The 17,339-nt window shown below is 40.5% G+C and overlaps 1 protein-coding gene across 15 annotated transcripts in view; it reads right to left on the reverse strand.

Annotated features, from left to right (window-relative positions):
• Positions 1 to 251: 251 nt before the first annotated feature.
• LOC115482502 (cyclin-dependent kinase 11B) overlaps positions 252 to 17,339 on the reverse strand; it is a 60,475-nt gene continuing 43,387 nt past the window's right edge. For 6 of the 15 annotated variants that reach the window (XM_030222332.1, XM_030222333.1, XM_030222326.1 and 3 more), the window contains 12 exons: positions 16,193 to 16,321; positions 15,400 to 15,465; positions 13,437 to 13,621; positions 12,970 to 13,060; positions 7,243 to 7,364; positions 6,814 to 6,919; positions 6,543 to 6,664; positions 4,807 to 4,914; positions 3,967 to 4,083; positions 3,623 to 3,771; positions 3,168 to 3,357; positions 252 to 836 (listed from right to left, as the gene is read on the reverse strand). In XM_030222332.1, the coding sequence (XP_030078192.1) occupies positions 744 to 836; positions 3,168 to 3,357; positions 3,623 to 3,771; positions 3,967 to 4,083; positions 4,807 to 4,914; positions 6,543 to 6,664; positions 6,814 to 6,919; positions 7,243 to 7,364; positions 12,970 to 13,060; positions 13,437 to 13,621; positions 15,400 to 15,465; positions 16,193 to 16,321 (1,478 nt within the window). In that variant the 3' untranslated portion in view covers positions 252 to 743. The remainder of the gene's footprint in view (positions 837 to 3,167; positions 3,358 to 3,622; positions 3,772 to 3,966; positions 4,084 to 4,806; positions 4,915 to 6,542; positions 6,665 to 6,813; positions 6,920 to 7,242; positions 7,365 to 12,969; positions 13,061 to 13,436; positions 13,622 to 15,399; positions 15,466 to 16,192; positions 16,322 to 17,339) is intronic. The other 9 variants (XM_030222337.1, XM_030222335.1, XM_030222336.1 and 6 more) reach the window with 3 other exon arrangements.

Here is a 17,339-nt window from a genome sequence, read left to right on the forward strand (position 1 = left end):
CATGGAATGTTGCTAGTGGAGGAGTGGCCTAGTGGTTAGAGTGGTGGACTTTGGTCCTGGGGAACTGGGTTCAATTCCCACTGCAGGCACAGGCAGCTCCTTGTGACTCTGGGCAAGTCACTTAACCCTCCATTGCCCCAGGTACAAATAAGTACCTGTATACAATATGTAAGCCGCATTGAGCCTGCCATGAGTGGGAAAGCGCGGGGTACAAATGTAACAAAAATAAATAAATAAAAAAAATTAAAAGCAAAGAAATTTCTCCCTCAAGCAAAATACTAAATATAAACTCATAGCTATAGGATAAAAAGGTTGATTTTGAGTAGGAGGTGGGGCAGGAGACTTAACAAAAAAGATACTTTCACAAGCTGGAGAAAATCAGACTTCAGACTGTGAGTACCACCTGCCACAAGTTTTTGTTTTTTTAAAAAAATTGGATTTTAATTCTGCAAATTTACAACCACAAAAGTATGAAACATGAGTCCCAGACTGTTTCTGAAGGTCTGACAGCTAATATTTTTTTAAATGGTCCTTGCCATCAGTCATTAATCTCCATAGTACAGTAACAAAAACAGGCTCCCTACACCCTGAAGGGAGTTCGGATGGTGTCACAATCTGAACATTTTTGAGAAAAAAAGAACCATAGCCTGCAGAAGGACCTATGAACCATTTCCTTCCAGACCTTGCACCAGTCTCCCGATTTCTCAAGATTAGTTTCTTTCGTTTTCTCCTGTGCTTTGGTTTTAAAACTTGAGGCTGAAGCCAGGTCCAGCTGCAGAAGCACCCTGGTTAGTGGTGGTGAGGTGGAAGCCGCTGTCCTTCAAGTCATCGTCGCCCTGTGAAATGATGAACATCTACTCAGTCTGCTTTCAATTTAGGTACTAATGAGGGTTTAACATGCCAGCAGGTAGCAAAGAATAAACCCTTGGCTGTTCACAAGTTTTAAATTGTTGTCAATTCAATCACATTTTTTGGTGCGACTATACTAAAAGAAAGCTACACACTGCAGACGCTGGCCAACACTGATACACCACGGGTAATACCCCATCATATATGAAGAATAATGAATGGTCAAGAAAAATTATATTAGCTGACAGTAATTCTAACAAATCAATTGTCAAGACCCCAATTTTTTGTTTTAAGGCAGCAATTTTCAATGGGTGTGCTGTGAATGGTCCGCAGCTGTATTGCGGGACTCACAGTGGTTGCGGTGGCTGGCAGGGATGCCCAAGTCCCGACAAAAGATGTTCCTGAAGGTGCCCAGAAGCTGCTATGCACAGCTTGGCAGTTGCTTCCTGAGCCTCCAATGCCAGTACTTTGTGCACGCTCATTTTTCGCCCATGCGTACAGTGCTAGCGTCAGGGGCTCAGGAAGTAGCTGCCGACTGCCGAGCTGTGAACAGGAGCTTCTGGGCACCTTTGGGGACATCTTCAGCTGGCGAGGCTTGGGGATCCCCACCAGTTCAGGTACTTGTAGTTGGGAACGAGTCGTTTTGAACCTGTTTCTGTAACGTACACAGCGACCATACAGATTGATGTCCCTCTTTCGTAACTGAATTTGAAAGATTTTAGCAGAAGTGCAGTTCGTTGTAAATGAAGCAAATTCTGAGCTAGTTCTGATACAATAATTTTGAAATGCACATTTTAATATTTGTTGTATTTGTCTAATTCATGCATTGAATCTGCTGTTGGTATAGTAATACTGCAAGTAAAAGAGCTCTTCTTCATTCTTTTGTGCTTAGTCCAAAAATTGTTTTTTTTCTGTGGGTCAGGGTAAGTGAAATGCCAATCAAAGCTGTAGTTGAAGTATCTTTCCCCTGCAGATGACTGCCGGATTTTTCTTCCTGTTTTTGGTCTTACTTCTTAGGAGCTCTTACATTTTTTTTCTTTCCTTTATCAAACAACTAGTAAAAAAGCCCCGTTTCTGATGCAAATGAAACGGGGGCTAGTAAGGTTTTCTTCTGTGTGCATGTGGGAATGTGCTGTCTGTCCCCTCAGCTCTCTGTCCCCTCCCCCCTCAGAGTCGAGTCCTTCAGTGTTAAGTTTCCTGCTGTGTTTGTGTTACAGAGATAGTGAGGGCTTCTGCCCTCTCTCCCCTCCCCCCTGAGTCCTTCACTGTTACAGAGAGAGCGATTTGATTTCCTGCTTTGCTGTGTTTTCCTTCACTGTTTGTGTTACAGAGAGAGCGAGGGCGGGGCAGACACTCTTGGGGAAACCGGATATCTCTCCCCCTTCACACTTCCAGCTGGAGGCTTCATTTAGAACGTTGGTGGTGCCTTTTATATATAGAGATATTACAGACTAGTTTTTTAAAGTGTGCGTGTGGGGGGGGGGGGGGGGGAGAGAGCACTTTGAGGGGGGAGGGAAGGGGGTGGAGAGGACATATATCCTTAAAAATCTGATGGTGTGCCTTGACAATTTTAGCACCTTCTCAGTGTGCTGTGAGATGAAAAAGGTTGAATATCTCTGTTTTAAGGACTAGTTACTTCAAATATGCAAGTATCATAGTTTTAACTTGGAAGAAAAGTTTTACATTTATGCTGACTTTGTTTGACTGAGCTGTGGGATTTTACTTTAATTTTATAAATATTGAAGAGGTGGATGTTTGGAGAATTCTGGAGATAATGTTGTATTCTATATCCTTATGTCATGTTAGCAGCACTCTACATGATGGTGTCCTTGTTGGTTTGGCTGTTTGCATCTTGTGTTAATAAAAATGATTTAAACAAATATTGAAGACATTTAAAATTAACTTATTTACAGGTGCAATGTATCTGATAATACATCATGTGAACTGAATTTTCTTGGTTTTGTATTTAGTGCTGAAGCTATAATTTTAATTTAGTTACTTTTTGGATGTTTATATTTGTGTTGTATATTATATTGTTCTGTTATTTCAACATGCATTGTTTTGATGCTTTTTTTTTGGTAATATATATTTTTTGTTCTGCTTGTTAAGGGCCTCTTTTACTAAACCGCATTACTGATTCCCACACGGAAAATGCAACGTGAAAAATGAATGGGCTGCAGTGCATTTCCCACACCGGGAATTGCTAGCCCGATTTAGTAAAAAAGAGGCCCTAAATGACCTAGCAGGCTAAAACAAAATAAACGAAAAACAAATCTGTTGTAATGCCTGCATTGCTTTCACTGAGTCCTGAAACTTACCAGCTGACTGTATCCAAGACCCCCTTCAGGGGGCCGAGGACTTGTGCCACGCTTCACCCTTTGTTGTTCACTCTTTGCTGGCCAAGTGGGAAACATGGATGGATCAATGGGCAGTGGAGTCTCCCGGAAATACTCGTGTTTCAGACCATCTTCTGCATTGATCCTACGAGCTGGGCAGTATGTCAAGAACCTGGAAATGAGAAAAGTGAGAAAGACAGAGCTTAAAGCAAAAAAGGAAAATTAAATGGTAGCAGAAGGATAAGGAAAAAATGTATTTGCCAACTAAATATTTCCTGTCCTTTTTAAAAGATGAAAAATAATAAAATGAATTAAACAATAGATCCAAGCTGTTCTAGTTTTGTCCTGCACAGCTGTAAACACAATCTTACAGATGCCAAGCCCTATCCTGCACAGCTGGACATGCGGAATTCTACAGATGCCTTATAAGTACATACTTGTTCATAAGATCAAATCCCTGGTCCGAAAGGAGTGCCCCAAATCTCTTGCGCAAGTTATTATATGGGTACTCAGTGAATGTCATCTTCTTTACCGCAGGAAGCTCATTGTAACCAGGCCAAATCTTCTCGCTGGGGCTTCCCAGGTCCTACAGCGTACAGTCATAGCATCAGGGTCACAGACAGCTTTTAACAGAGGCATGTAAACTTTATGCAATACATGCTATACCCACTCTCCTACACATTAAGCTATACCCTCCACAGTTATATCAAGGGCTTCTTAGCATCTTATAAAAGCATACAGCTGTAAACATTTACAGTTCTCAGGACACCATGAACTTTACCTTAAAGACTTTGTTAATCTGATCAATTTCAGACTTCCCAGGGAACAGTGGCTTCTGTGTCAACAGCTCTCCAAATATGCAACCTACTGACCACATATCAATAGCTGTAGAATATTCCTGTGACAAAAAGGAACACATTATTATTATTAGTCAATCATTCAAGTATTTATATACCACATAAAACCCAAACAGTTTACAGTTTCATTTTACAGGTACTGGGTCTGTCCCTAGTGGACTCACAATCTAAGTACTACTGTTGTACCTGGGGCAACGGAGGATTAAGTGACTTGCCCAGAGTTACAAGGAGTTGCATGCAGTACATTTTAATCAAGATCTTATGAACCTGCTGCATCAATCACCGGCATAAAAACCTCATCCCCATTTAGATTCATATTATCAAACAAACTGAATACACTTTTCTTAGAAAAATGTTTTTTGTAAATGTTTAAACTTTCAGAGTCAACCAATGCTACTTATCTCAAGGGAGTGATTGTTATGCTGCGCTTGAGCTAAGTAGCTTTGTTTGACTCTTAAAATTTTGAAATTTATAACAAATTTTTTTTTTTAAGAAAAGTATATACAATATGGGTATAAACATGCCATACAGAAGTTCCTTAAAGCAAAACCTCAGATATCCATTCAAATTAAAACTTAAAATTTAAAAACTTCCTATAAATATTTTGATACCTAATAAAAGCTCTCCACATGCTAAATATATTAATTTTAGTTTATTACAGTGTAGAAAAAAAAGAGGAAGATGAAATACATGGACAACTATTGGAGGGATATGATTTCTTTTGGAAGACACCAAGGCTACCACAGCAGCACTAAAGGACTGACCTTAGCTCCCATTAAAAGCTCTGGTGCTCTATACCACAGTGTGACGACTACTGGTGTGTAGGGTTTCAGGGGGGAGCCATATTCTCTTGCCAATCCAAAATCACCAACCTAAGCAAACAAGCATACATAGAAACAATGTGTAAAAGCAATACTGAAAAACCCTAGCCAAGATTACATTTTTTTTACATGGGAAATCAGAAGGAATCATTTCTCTCTCTCTCTCAACTACATGCAACATAGATTCATACAAGTTGAAAAGTGATCTATATTCTTGCCAACATATGTATTAAGTTCAAAATGTCATCACTGCAACAGAAGTCTCCATTTCACTAGTTCTAAAATAAGAAGTCAGCAGTTTTGACATAAAATACGACATGAACAATTAAAATAAAATTCAATAATCTTGCAAATATTCCTGTGTGAAGCGACAGAGTAGGATACCCTAACACAAGATCCCCCGTCAGCCTGTCCTAATGACCCAATAGCCAGTTGGGCTGTCAGCATACTCATTATTAACATGCCTAAGTGATTTGCCACAGCTCTGACATCATGAACTGTGACATGACATTCTTGAATCAGACCTGCTTGGGAATAAACTGAAGGAAATGTACTCTACTGACCAATTAGAATATGTGCATGTTGACAGCAGCACCCATCCTGTTAGGGTCAAAAGAAACAAAAAGCTGGGCGGACTTTCTATGGTCTTTAGTCTGCTCTAGATATAAGACTTAGGCTCTCTTGTAGTCCAAAGCATGCAGGATGTTTTCACCTTTGAAGGCATGAGGTTTAGGGGGGGGGGGGGGGGGGGGGGAAAGGTTGGCAGGACTACTGACTGGTTAAGATAGAAATCCACTACTACCTTGGAAATGAACTTTGAATCGTTATTGAGAAATTAGGTCTTATCACCTATTTTCTTTCCTTTAGTCCCAACAGACTAGTCCAAAACTTGCAGGTTTGTGTCCATCGACCAGCAGATGGACATAGAGAACACAGAATTGTGTGCTCTGCCATAACAGGCACTGTGCAGCTCCCACATACCAGTATCTCATTAACAAAGAAGTAAAAATTACCGAAGAGCTACTGAATATAAAATGTATTTCTTTTCTCCAAGGAGGCAGAATGGGACAGAGACTGACAGCAGGAAATATTCAGCTATAGAGGCTAGTCTATCAGAGCTACAAACTCACCATTAACAGTTTCAGTGTTATGCTTATCTTTTTTTTTTTGGTGTTAATATCTTCCCAGCTGAGAAGGAAGAGGTCTCAGTACCACCAGGTATACCCCCTTAGTAGACAAGATAAAATAGGTCTACTTCCTCCTTATCTACTAGAATAAAGTGAAACAGGAGCTAGCCTCAAACAGAAGTCCAGGAGCTGCACACAGAACCATCTTCCACCTGCTGGAGACAGAGAAATACTGATATGTGGGACCTGCAGAGTGCCTTTTAAAGATCAGCACACAATTCTGTATTTTCTATCTCCACGTGCTGGTCGATGGGATACAAACCCACAAGTTCTGGACTAGTCTGTTGAGGATGGTAAGGAAGCACAGTTTCCAATGTATGCATATTCACTGCGGATATGAAAAAAAATGGCTGTGGGGTGGACCAGAAGAGGTTTAGTAAGCCTAGCTGTGGTGGGTTTAATTGAAATACAGGATTCAGGGATTTGAAGTAAAACTTCTCCTGGCTGTCATTTTCTATTTTACAGGACCTTGTTTTGGAATCTGATGCTCACTTTTAAGATGCCAGCATGACTGAGCAGCAGATTGGAGGTCTTCAGGTCCCGGTGTAATATCCAATTGTCATGAAGATGCTTGACACCACGCAGTAGTTGAATCATAAGTGTTTTCACCTCTCCTGCAAGTAAAAAAAAAAAAAGAGCTCTGGGAAAAATCTTTCCCTCTCTGCACAATAGAACCTGCTTGATAACTGATGACACTATTTTTTTTTAATTGTGTAGAACAACTGCACCTAACAGTCATTTAGTTAGTCTCTCCACCTCATACCTGGTAAGAAAGGCTGCTTCATCGTTTCCATTAAGCTCTTCAGATCATGCTCTACATAATTCATTACAATGTAGATTTTATCCATGTTGCTCCCAACCACTATTTCCTGAAAATGAAACCAAAATAAAATCCATAATCAAATGAAAAGAGGCTGAGATTAGTTATCCAAAGATCATGTCATATCTAGAGACAGAACAAGCATTCTTTTACAAAAGGTATCACAGCCCACAAGGAATCCAGTTTCCTGCAGAACCAATATGGTCACTAGAACTCTTCTATAACCTATTTTAAGGAACACAATTAAAAAAAAAAAGCCAGTACAACAAAAACAGTGAAGAAAGCATTTTCTAAACTAAAAGCAAAGCCTGAATTCCTGCTTCTGGTTTTCTATCGCCATTCCTGGTGGCTGGGGCAGGCAATGTTGCTCACCCGGACAGTGACTATATTCGGGTGCTGAGCTTTCAGGATAGTGTTGATTTCTCGGAGGGATGTTATTGGGAAACCTTCCTTCTCTTTTTCCATTTTCAGCCGCTTCAGAGCCACTATTTCTTCTAAAACAACAAAAAGAACAGCAAAAATTATTCTAAATCTAGAACTGTAGACTTTTTTTCCTTGTGTGTGGCAACTTAACTTTAAGTCTGGCATATCTGCATGAGAAAGATAAGGAGACATTAGGTCTTACCTGCCAATTTTCATTCCTTTAACCCCTATAGGTTATGCTCACCAACCAGCAGATGGAGACAGAGAAAAATGGTGTTGTCAGCTCTGCTCTATAAGAGCACCATGCAGCCTGAGCTCCTCAGTATTTCAACAAAAATGATACTTCCAACCTGATTTCCAATTCCCCTCCATAACATTGTCCTTACTGTTGTATCCAAAGGTATACTAGAACTGAAGGATAACCAGCTTTCCAAAATTAAACTCATCCTACTTAGAACAGAAAACAGGAATAAAAATAGCAAAAATGAGCACCTTATCAAGTGGTCACCATAGGGTTTGGAACAAGAAGAGAACCTGGATTGATTTGGTGAGACCTAATTTCTTCTTCGTTAACATCATCAGACCAGTCCAGAACTTAAGCAATCTTTACTTTGGAAGGATTCTGTAACCCCTGCCCAAAGAATCTGCAAGTGCAGCTTCTGCTCTCACAACCACATTCAGACTATAGTGATTTATGAACTTGTGCAGGGAGGATCATGTTTCCACTCTGGAAAACTAAATGGGAGCTACTGGATGAAGATCCACCCATGAAGACACATCTCTTTTGAAATGAACCTGCTAGCCTTTAGGAAAGGAGGCTACTTGGCCTCTAAAATATAATCTGATGACAACCTTCCCCTCTTCAGGGGCACATGTGGCAAACCTCGAGTTCTAAGTTTAAGCTCCAATCAGGTAAGTTGTCATACTGGTGAACAAAAATGGAACATCCTTCTCAAGAAAATAACCACATCAGTATAGACAAGTTAAGCAATCTTCTCAAACTGCCTTCAAAAAGAAGTCAGAACTACCACTTGAACTATCAAGGTACTAATAGTCAATCCCTTCTGATGACCTTCCTAGAACACAACAAAGCAAGCAGAAGATATCCAGAAAGACCAAACTGAAGCCTGTGATGATAATATTTACAGCGGAGCATAAAGGTCAGGCTCCCTGTTACACTGAGGCTATTTTTTAAATTTAATATATTTTATCCTTCAGATCTGAATCCCCAGTGTGACACTATATTGGAGTGATGTGTTTGATAGTCTCTTAACGTTTAACATGCATCTATTTTTAGCACGCCCCCAAAACATAAGCGCGCCTTAGTAAAAGATCCCCTAAGTGAGGTCCTGAAAATAACAATGGACTCTATGCCACCTATAACTAGAGAGTACTATGTTGGAGATTTTGTTCAAGCCCCAAAAGTGGAGGATGGCAATAAGGTTGGAGCTCTTCAGAGTTTTAACCTAACTGTTCTTAGACAGTTCCGGACAAGTTGTCACCAAAGCCACCTTAATTGCCACCTTTGCCTTGGAACCAGATCGTTTCTAGGTCCTATGATTGTACTTTCGCTTCAAAGATCAGATGTTCTTGTGTCAAAACATTCATGTATTTCCTGATCTCTCCAGGGCAACATAAATGAGAAAGGCCTTTATGGCTCTTAAACCTCAGATTTTAGCCTTGGGAGCTACATATTTCTTGCAAATGTCTTGTAAAGCTGGGGTCTAAATATTATTCTTTTGTTGACCCGGACCATTTAAGTAATTCTGTGGAAGCTAGGAAGCTGCCAGCTCCGATTGTAGCACCCTCTCCCATACTGAATGCAGCTGTTACAGATTAGTCTTCCATAGAAATATGTAACTGTTAGCCTTTGGAAGAAATGTCCTGCTTTGTTACTTTATATTGGATTAGGTACTCCTCCATTTTTCTTTTGCCCCCCTTCTCTTTCTTTTTATTAAGGTTGTACTTGCTGCCTATGTCCATGTTTGAATTTCCTTGTTGTCTTTATTGTTATTTTTATTATCTCAGGATAGTTGGCATTTTCTATTTTCAAGTGTTATACTTGAGATATATTATAAACTGATTATAAACTTAAAAAAAAAATAACTGAGTAAATCTTCCCATATACATTCGAAGCTACCCTGTAAATGAGTGGAGACAATTTAGAGATGCTTTATACAGACTTGACACTTTCCTCCACTCCACATTCCATTCCCTTACATTATCTCTTTTTATGACCCAACTATATTACTGTATTTTTGTCTATTTAGGGATGACCAAGACTAATCACTAGGCTCTAGACACTTCAGAACACAGCTATTCATCTATTGTGCTATTTACGAAAATATGATCATGTCATTTCTGCTTTACAGGATCATCACTGGTTACCAGTCCAATATCGCATCCAGTTTAAAGCTCTGGTTTCAAAGCTTTCTGTCAAGGTACCTCTATATCTGTCCTCCCTAACTATTCCATACTCCTCGACACACGTGTTACGTTCTATTAATGACTACTGCATGGTCCTACCAGGTCCTCGTCCTGTCCAACTTGAAACAACTCGCTCTAGCACTTTCTTTTTTGCTGTTCCCTATCTCTGGAATTCCATGCCTTTTTCTCTTCACAGTGAACTCAATATAAAGAAATGTAAGGCATTACTGAAGGCTTGGCTATTCAAGCAGGCTTACTCTGTCTGATCAGGATGGCTTCAGAGGTAGAAGGTACCTGAGAGATGGAAACAAATCTGCTAGTGATGTTTGTGATGCCACTTCCATGTGTGCTTACCTCTTCTGTCAAAATATTGTAGCTCCTCTTTCTTTGCTTTATCTTACTTTTAACCGCCTTGCTCTGCTTGTCAGTTAAAGGCGGTTTATCAAGTTTCAAATAAATAAAATCAATCTAGCTAAATCTGAAATACTAAATGTGTCCCTGAAGCCTGCGGAAGTTCTGTGGATACAATCTCGCTACCTCTTTCATTTGGCTCCAAAAGCAATTAAATATTTAGGAATTGTTCTTACTAAATCCCAGCGAGCTCTTTATGAGGCAAATTACACTCTGAACCGTCTGCATGCTGTTTACTCTTCTTCTTCTGACCTCTCCTGGCATGGATGTGGATCTGGGGTATGTTTTTACATATATAGTGGTCCTGCCCAAGGGCACAGAACTATTGGACTATGGTGTCTGGCTTACTCTCCGAGATTCTGGGTTTCACACTGCAACTAGTGATGGGGTGTGGACTGCTGAATAATAAACCTTTAGGTTTGCCGGGAAAGTTCTGTAACTTGGCTAACATTATGCTCATGGCTAGTCGTATCGCCTTGGTAGCGAAATGGAAGCAGTCGGCTGTACCTTTTCAGCGGCAACTGTTGCTTAAAATGGACTATGTTTGCCGTATATCCAAATTAACTGTATTGCGCCAAAATCAAGTGTACAATTTTACCAAAATTTGGGAGCCTTACACTCTCTGGCTTGCTAATCAGAACACTGGATGACAAGGGTCAAGATATCTTCGATTAGCATGTGGGTCTTGGTCTGTTTTTCTCTATGTTGCATATGTTTGATTTATTCTTAGTGTATACCATCTTGAGTGAATGCTTTCAAAAAGGCAGTAAATAAATTCTAATAAATTTTTTTTAATGTTCTGGTTCAGCTGTACTAATTGGTCAACCTTCTTCAGCAGGATGGGGGCGGGGCGGGGAATTGAGCATTTATTGTACTGTTTACCTATCAAGTAGTATTGTACTAAAGAGTGATGGTATGACTGATTTGTTTGCTGCGCACCAGGGTTTGATGATTATATTTAAAGTTCTGCTACGACTCATACTTTGATATATTTTTTTTTTTTTTTTACCATTTATTTGTAACTTTATTGAACAACAAAATTTAAATGGTACAACATCTGAACCAGCCTCTGACATGGCTCAAGTAATAGTCATATAAGATCTTAAACATATTCAACTTTTTTTCCCTCCCCCCTTTTTTTCTGAACCTACCTATCCTCCCCCCTCCCCCCCTCCTTGAGGTTCTGACGAAGCCATTTCAGGGTGAGATGACCATTGAATATATGGGTCCCAAACGTGATGATAGGCTGTTATATTGCCTGTACGCAGTGCGGTGAGGTTGGACATCAAATGGATATAATCCAATTTAGCATTATCACCGATATATCAGGCAGGGATTGTTGTTTCCAAGCTGCCGCCAGCACCAATTTACTGGCTACAAACACCTGAGTAACTAATTGATAAGTATTCAAGATTCACCCCCTGCAATTTAGCATGTAAAAGACATTGCTCCATTTTCATAGGATAACTAACCCCAGCCAGTCGTGATACAAAATGTAATACTTTCTCCCAAAACTTTTGTGTTGAGGGGCAAGACCACCAAATATGATACATATCCCCCCCCCCCCCCCCCCCACATTGTCGCCAGCACAAGGCTGAACCTGCCCTGAACATTCTGGCTAATGTACTTTGATATATTTCATCAATAAGCTCACTTTCTATTCTGGACCACTATTGTGGAATAAACTTCCTGGGCATGTTCATTTTTTGCATCTCCTTCCAACAGTTTAAGGCGACATTAAAGATGTACTTCTTTGTACAGGCATTTTCTGATATGCAAATTCAAGTTTTGATCAATCTCTGATTGGCAAGATCATTGGCAATAATTGTCTGCAAAAGTTTGCAAAGATGAGTCTGTTGAGAAAGTCTTTTTATGTGATATTATTTTGTATGTTTTATTGTAATCCGCTTGGTTTCAGGCGGGGTGAAAGTTTAAAATAAATAAATAGGTATGCATGCACAGGACACTTCTGGAGAAGTGTTTCCTGTGCAGGCTGTATCAGATGACGTCACTCACACTGAGGATTCATCAACTCTGCTTGTCCTCAAAGAAGTCATTGTTGACAACTGAATAAATTAAGTAAGACCAATAACAGAACAGACACTGTGGATGACTGACTGAAGGCAAATATTCTTCCCTACACGAAGAGTGCAAATATACTGCAGAAACAAATTAAGAGGAATGCATGCAACCTCCTCTTCAATCTAGTTAATTTTTCTATATTCCTCTGTCAAATATTGTCCTGCACACTGACTTATTAGCAGCTCTCCCCAAGTTTGTCACCAGTGTTCTCCCCAGAAAGTTTTGCTAATCTGGTGGCATGAAGGAATAGCCAGGTGGGAGTGGGTGAATACTGTGCAGCATTATAAAATTTTCTGTTAAGTTAGGTGGGTAGTGAGTAAAATCAGCCAGCTGGTGCACCCATTCAAAAGGTTCTGGGAAGAAAACTGGTTGTCATACTGCTTCAGTGCTCTGGATCCTAGCTGCAAATATTTTACATTGCTTCTTGCATACCAGCAGTTACCAGTGGAATGTACTGCATAACAGCACTGCAGGTTTATGAAAGAGGAACTCAACTCTATCAGCTGGACACATGGAAAACTCATTTGAGCCCTATGGAATATAAAACATATTTTGGTTTAATTACTGTGAATGCATCTTTCAACTGCTCTGAAATGGAGAGAGGAAAAATAATCCAAGATATGGAGCTAAAGAAATACTCCAAGGTGAAATTACCAGTTCCAGGTGAACCAGCTTGGTTTCCAAGCAGCAATTGGTTGCAGACTCGAGTTTAATTTCTGTGCTCTATTTCCAGTGAAGCAAGGGGCAGGGACTCACCAGTCTTTTTGTCTCTTGCTCGGTAAACTACACCATAAGTTCCCTCTTCAATCCTGTTCAAACAATGGAATTCCTCCACACTGCGACAGCCCTGGAAAAGCAGGTACCCATGATTAACAGCAATATACACATCCTGAGCTGGCAAAGCACACTGCTTGATGTTAATTTCTTTATTAAGTTTCAATTTATATGTGGAGAGGAGAGTGCAATTACAGCATGGCAGCAGAAAACTATACTTATTGAAAGCACCCTTTGATTTAAAGAAACTCTTACTAGCTCAAATAATCAGCTCTGACAATCTTAAGAGTATAACTGGTGCAGTCACAGCTACTAAATACAGCCCTGAAAATAACGAAAGGGAAAAATAACTGTATCATGCATTAAAGAAAGCTGAGATTTATACAGAAAGATTCCATGTACTGCCATAGTAACCCTTGTACAGTGAGATGTGTTCTCCAAGAACATACCTGAAGTGCAGGCAGGTATCTCGGTAATTCCTGCTTCGACTCAATGGGGGAAATGGCAGGAGAGTCAGGTGCATAGTCTCCTTCTGTCACTGAAATGGAATGTGGGGATATCTCACCAACTTCATCTTCATCTTCCTCCCCATCTTCACTCTCTCCTGAGTCATGGTCAAAACGTGACTCTGTAACTGTGAGGTTAGAATCAAACATAGGGCTAAAACACAACTCCAATCTATAGAACCCTTACATTCCTGAAAAGCTTTTCCTGGTGCGCCAGAAAAAAAGTTCATGATGACAAAAGCTTTAGCTTAAAAACTAATGAGAAATTAGGCCTTACCTGCTAATTTTCTTTCCTTGAGTACTTCCAGACTAGTCCAGACACATGGGTTTATACTCTCCAACCAGCAGGAGGAGACTGAGAACAACTGGTTTGATGACATCATTCTATAAAGGATCCTGTGCAGTCTTCAGCTTCAGTTTTTCTAATATAACAACTGACAGGGAAAAACTTTTTTGCCCCCTAACTCAAATTCAAGAGGGTACTGGAAAAACCACAAACCAAGCCAGATGGGGACCCATAAAATAGGAGCAAGTATCAGACTCAAAGGAAGAAGAACAAAGGTACTACATACACTACTTGTTGTCTTTTGGCTGCGATCCTGAACTGCAGGGCATCAATATCTAAAGCTGAGGTCTGGAGGGATTCAAGAAAATTAGCAGGTATGTCATAATTTCTCCCTTCTTATTGCCCCTCCAGACCAGTCTAGATGTGTGGAGGGCGGCCATGACAAACCAGCTTTCAATATGCTTGCCCCAAAGGCCACATCTTGCCTTGCTTTAACATCCAGTTCTCATCCGATGATGTTGCATGTGCCCTGGTGGAATAAGCCCAAAAGAGCAAGAGATATCATAAGACACTGAACAAGGATTGCTGATACCACAGACTCCTTATCCACTTTACCACCGTTGTCTTCATGTGACCTCTCCCTTACTAGCCTCTGTGTACAACACAAACAAATGATTCAACCACCTCTGCAGTGTTCAACACATTAATAAGAAAAGCAACTCCACTGAGTCATAATGATCTCCTGCCTAATTAAATGCCAGAAGCGAGACTTACTAAATAACATGAAGGAAGATATCACCTAGATTTAAAAGGAAAGAACTGGCCAAATCACAACCTTCAACATAACCAAGCCCCCCCTCTCCCCCCAACAAGAAAAGGTTTGTAACTCTGAAATCATCCTGATCAAGTCCATCACCACTAGAAACACCGTCTTCCGTATATTATTATATCATATATTATTATAACTCTGAGAGAAGGCACCTGCTGTGCCTTTAAGAGATCCTATAAACAAGGCCATAAGGATGTTAAGATCCCAAAAAAGCACCACCATACACTGAAGGACATGAACACTCAACACCCCTCAAAAGAAATGTTCAACATCTGGGAAAATGGACAAGGGATAGACTCAGATATACCCTCTATAACAGGCAATGGTCGGAACAGGAACCCATAATGGATTCAACATCAAGCCTTGTCAAGACCTTTTGCAAAATGCCAAGATATCTGGGAAGGCCGCTTCTAAGGTATGCAGCCTACAATTCCTAAACTAAGGAACAAAAATCCTCCGCACTCAAGCAGCAAGGCAGAGCTCTACCTTACTGGAATTACCTCTTCTTAACCATACTCTCTCCAGAGCCAGGCCTTACAACTGAAATGGAGATGATAACTTACCACATTTGTTAGTGGTAATCAAGACATCAGCCTCCTGCCTCTGTTTGCTGATGGGTGGGGCTTGAGGAGAAGCAGTAGCTTCAAACCAGTTGTTCTCAGTCTCCATCTGCTGATAGGAGAGCATAAACCCATATGTCTGGACTAGTCTGGAGGGGGCAATGAGGAATGCATAAAATTAAAACAAAGGAAAACAAGCAATTAACTGTGGCTAACATCTCTTAGACCTACCAACAGGGACGTGGTTTCCATTCTCACGCTCATCTTCCTCACTCATCTCTTCTTCGCTCACTTCTTCTGCAAACCAAAAAATAGTATTCACAGACTGCTGGAGAGAATGTGGAGAAGTGGGAACTTTCATGCATGTTTGGTGGGAGTGCCCAAAAGTGCAAGCATTCTGGCAGCAAGTGCTTGAGGTGGTTAATTGCCTGAGTAAAGGGACATACCCGACCAGAGCAGAATACTGCCTGCTTCATATGCCACCGCCAGGATGCCGTGCATAGGACCACAAGCTTGCTATAATAATCTTTGCATCAGCCAGACTGGTCCTGGCAGGGGCATGGAAGCAGGTGGAAGTTCCATCGATGTATAGAGTGGGCCTCAAGTTGAACCATGTTTATCAGATGTCTAAATTAACAGCATTGAGGAAAGGGCACATTCAGAAATTTCAAAAAGTATGGGAGCCATATGAGAAGAACAAGGATGTCTTTAACCCGCAGGCTGATAGAGGAGGGGAAGAGGGGAAGGGTGTGGGGGAGTAGAGACTAAGGGGGTTGTGATCTACTATATTAGGGGTAACATGTTTGCCTGTTTAATGTTTTTTTGTATTAAAAGTTGCTTGGGTCTGCGTACCCAGAAAATTGTTGCTTTTGAAACTCCAATAAAAAAATTTAAAAAAAAATTAGTATTCACAAAACAGCTTTGGTTTATACAGTCCCCTCCCACTGATAAGGCAGCCACTTTGCACACTTACTGTGTACTGATTGGAATGATAACAGTGATATTCAGTAGCTTTAAGCTTTACCTGCTGACTGTTCTGACATCTCCTCGGAATTGCTTCCTGTCTCCTCGTCCTCTTCTTCTTCTTCCTCTTCTTCCTCCGATTCTTCACTGCTGGTCTCTTCCTCTTCCTCCTCTGTTCCTGACCCAGATCCTGTAAAGATTGACATAGTGACTTAGGTATTTTTAGGCTTAAAGGGTCTCCTCTGGTTTGCATAAATACTTTGAGAAATTAAACATCCTAAAATGGGACTGCATTCAGGGCTTTAAGCAATCAGAATCCCCTATGTAGTGCTCATCAGGGATCTTCTCACTATGAAGGATCTTCTGAGTAGGTCAACTGCTGCCTGAATGTGCAAGCCACAGAAATGGTGCTGCACCAGATACCTGCCCTCAACATCTCTGCACACTCTGAGATCAGTTTCAAATCCCAGCATGTGTGACAACCTTTCAGCCTTTTGAAGTAGATCAAATTAGCAACAGCTGTATCAGAGTATCATGTCTAGCACACTCTGAGACCCTTGGCTTTGCGGAATTATCTAAATACTGGATCACTACTGCTGCTCTTTTAGAATTTGTTTTTTCTCCCTGAAACTGAGGTTTCAGCAGAGCTGGTTCTTCTCTTGTTCTCACTGATGCCCTGCAGATCCAGCAGGGGGTCTCTATCTTCCAGTTTCTCCTCTTTTACTGGGAGGTAAAAGAAACAGTGTCACGAAAAACCTTACTGTGAATCAAGTGTCTCCTCTGAGATTTGGATTTTCAAAAAAAAAAAAAATACAAAAATATCCTATTTCACCTAGCAAACATTACACTGCTAGTATAACATATACCCTGCTGGTGAGGGCTGTGGAGTCCGGCAACTAGCCAGTTGATTTCAAGATTCACAAAGCTTATGATCTGCCAGCCGAGACCCCATGTCAGGGAATGCTTTAAAGATTGTATTCATATAAAGAAATTGCAGATCATCACACTGTGAGGCCTCTGTATGACGCACAAAGAGGCTTCATACTTCTTCCAAGAAAAGGTAGTACCAGAAACCATTCTTATGAGGAAGCAGAGTCCCACAGACAGTAACATAATGGGATAAGACACACCAAAATATACTTAAAAAAGTGCAACTATTCTAATGGAGTTCTAATACCTTCAAAGGTCAACAGTGATATCAGTTAATT

This window comes from Microcaecilia unicolor, chromosome 13 (genome assembly GCF_901765095.1).
Source record: "Microcaecilia unicolor chromosome 13, aMicUni1.1, whole genome shotgun sequence".
NCBI lineage: Eukaryota > Metazoa > Chordata > Amphibia > Gymnophiona > Siphonopidae > Microcaecilia > Microcaecilia unicolor.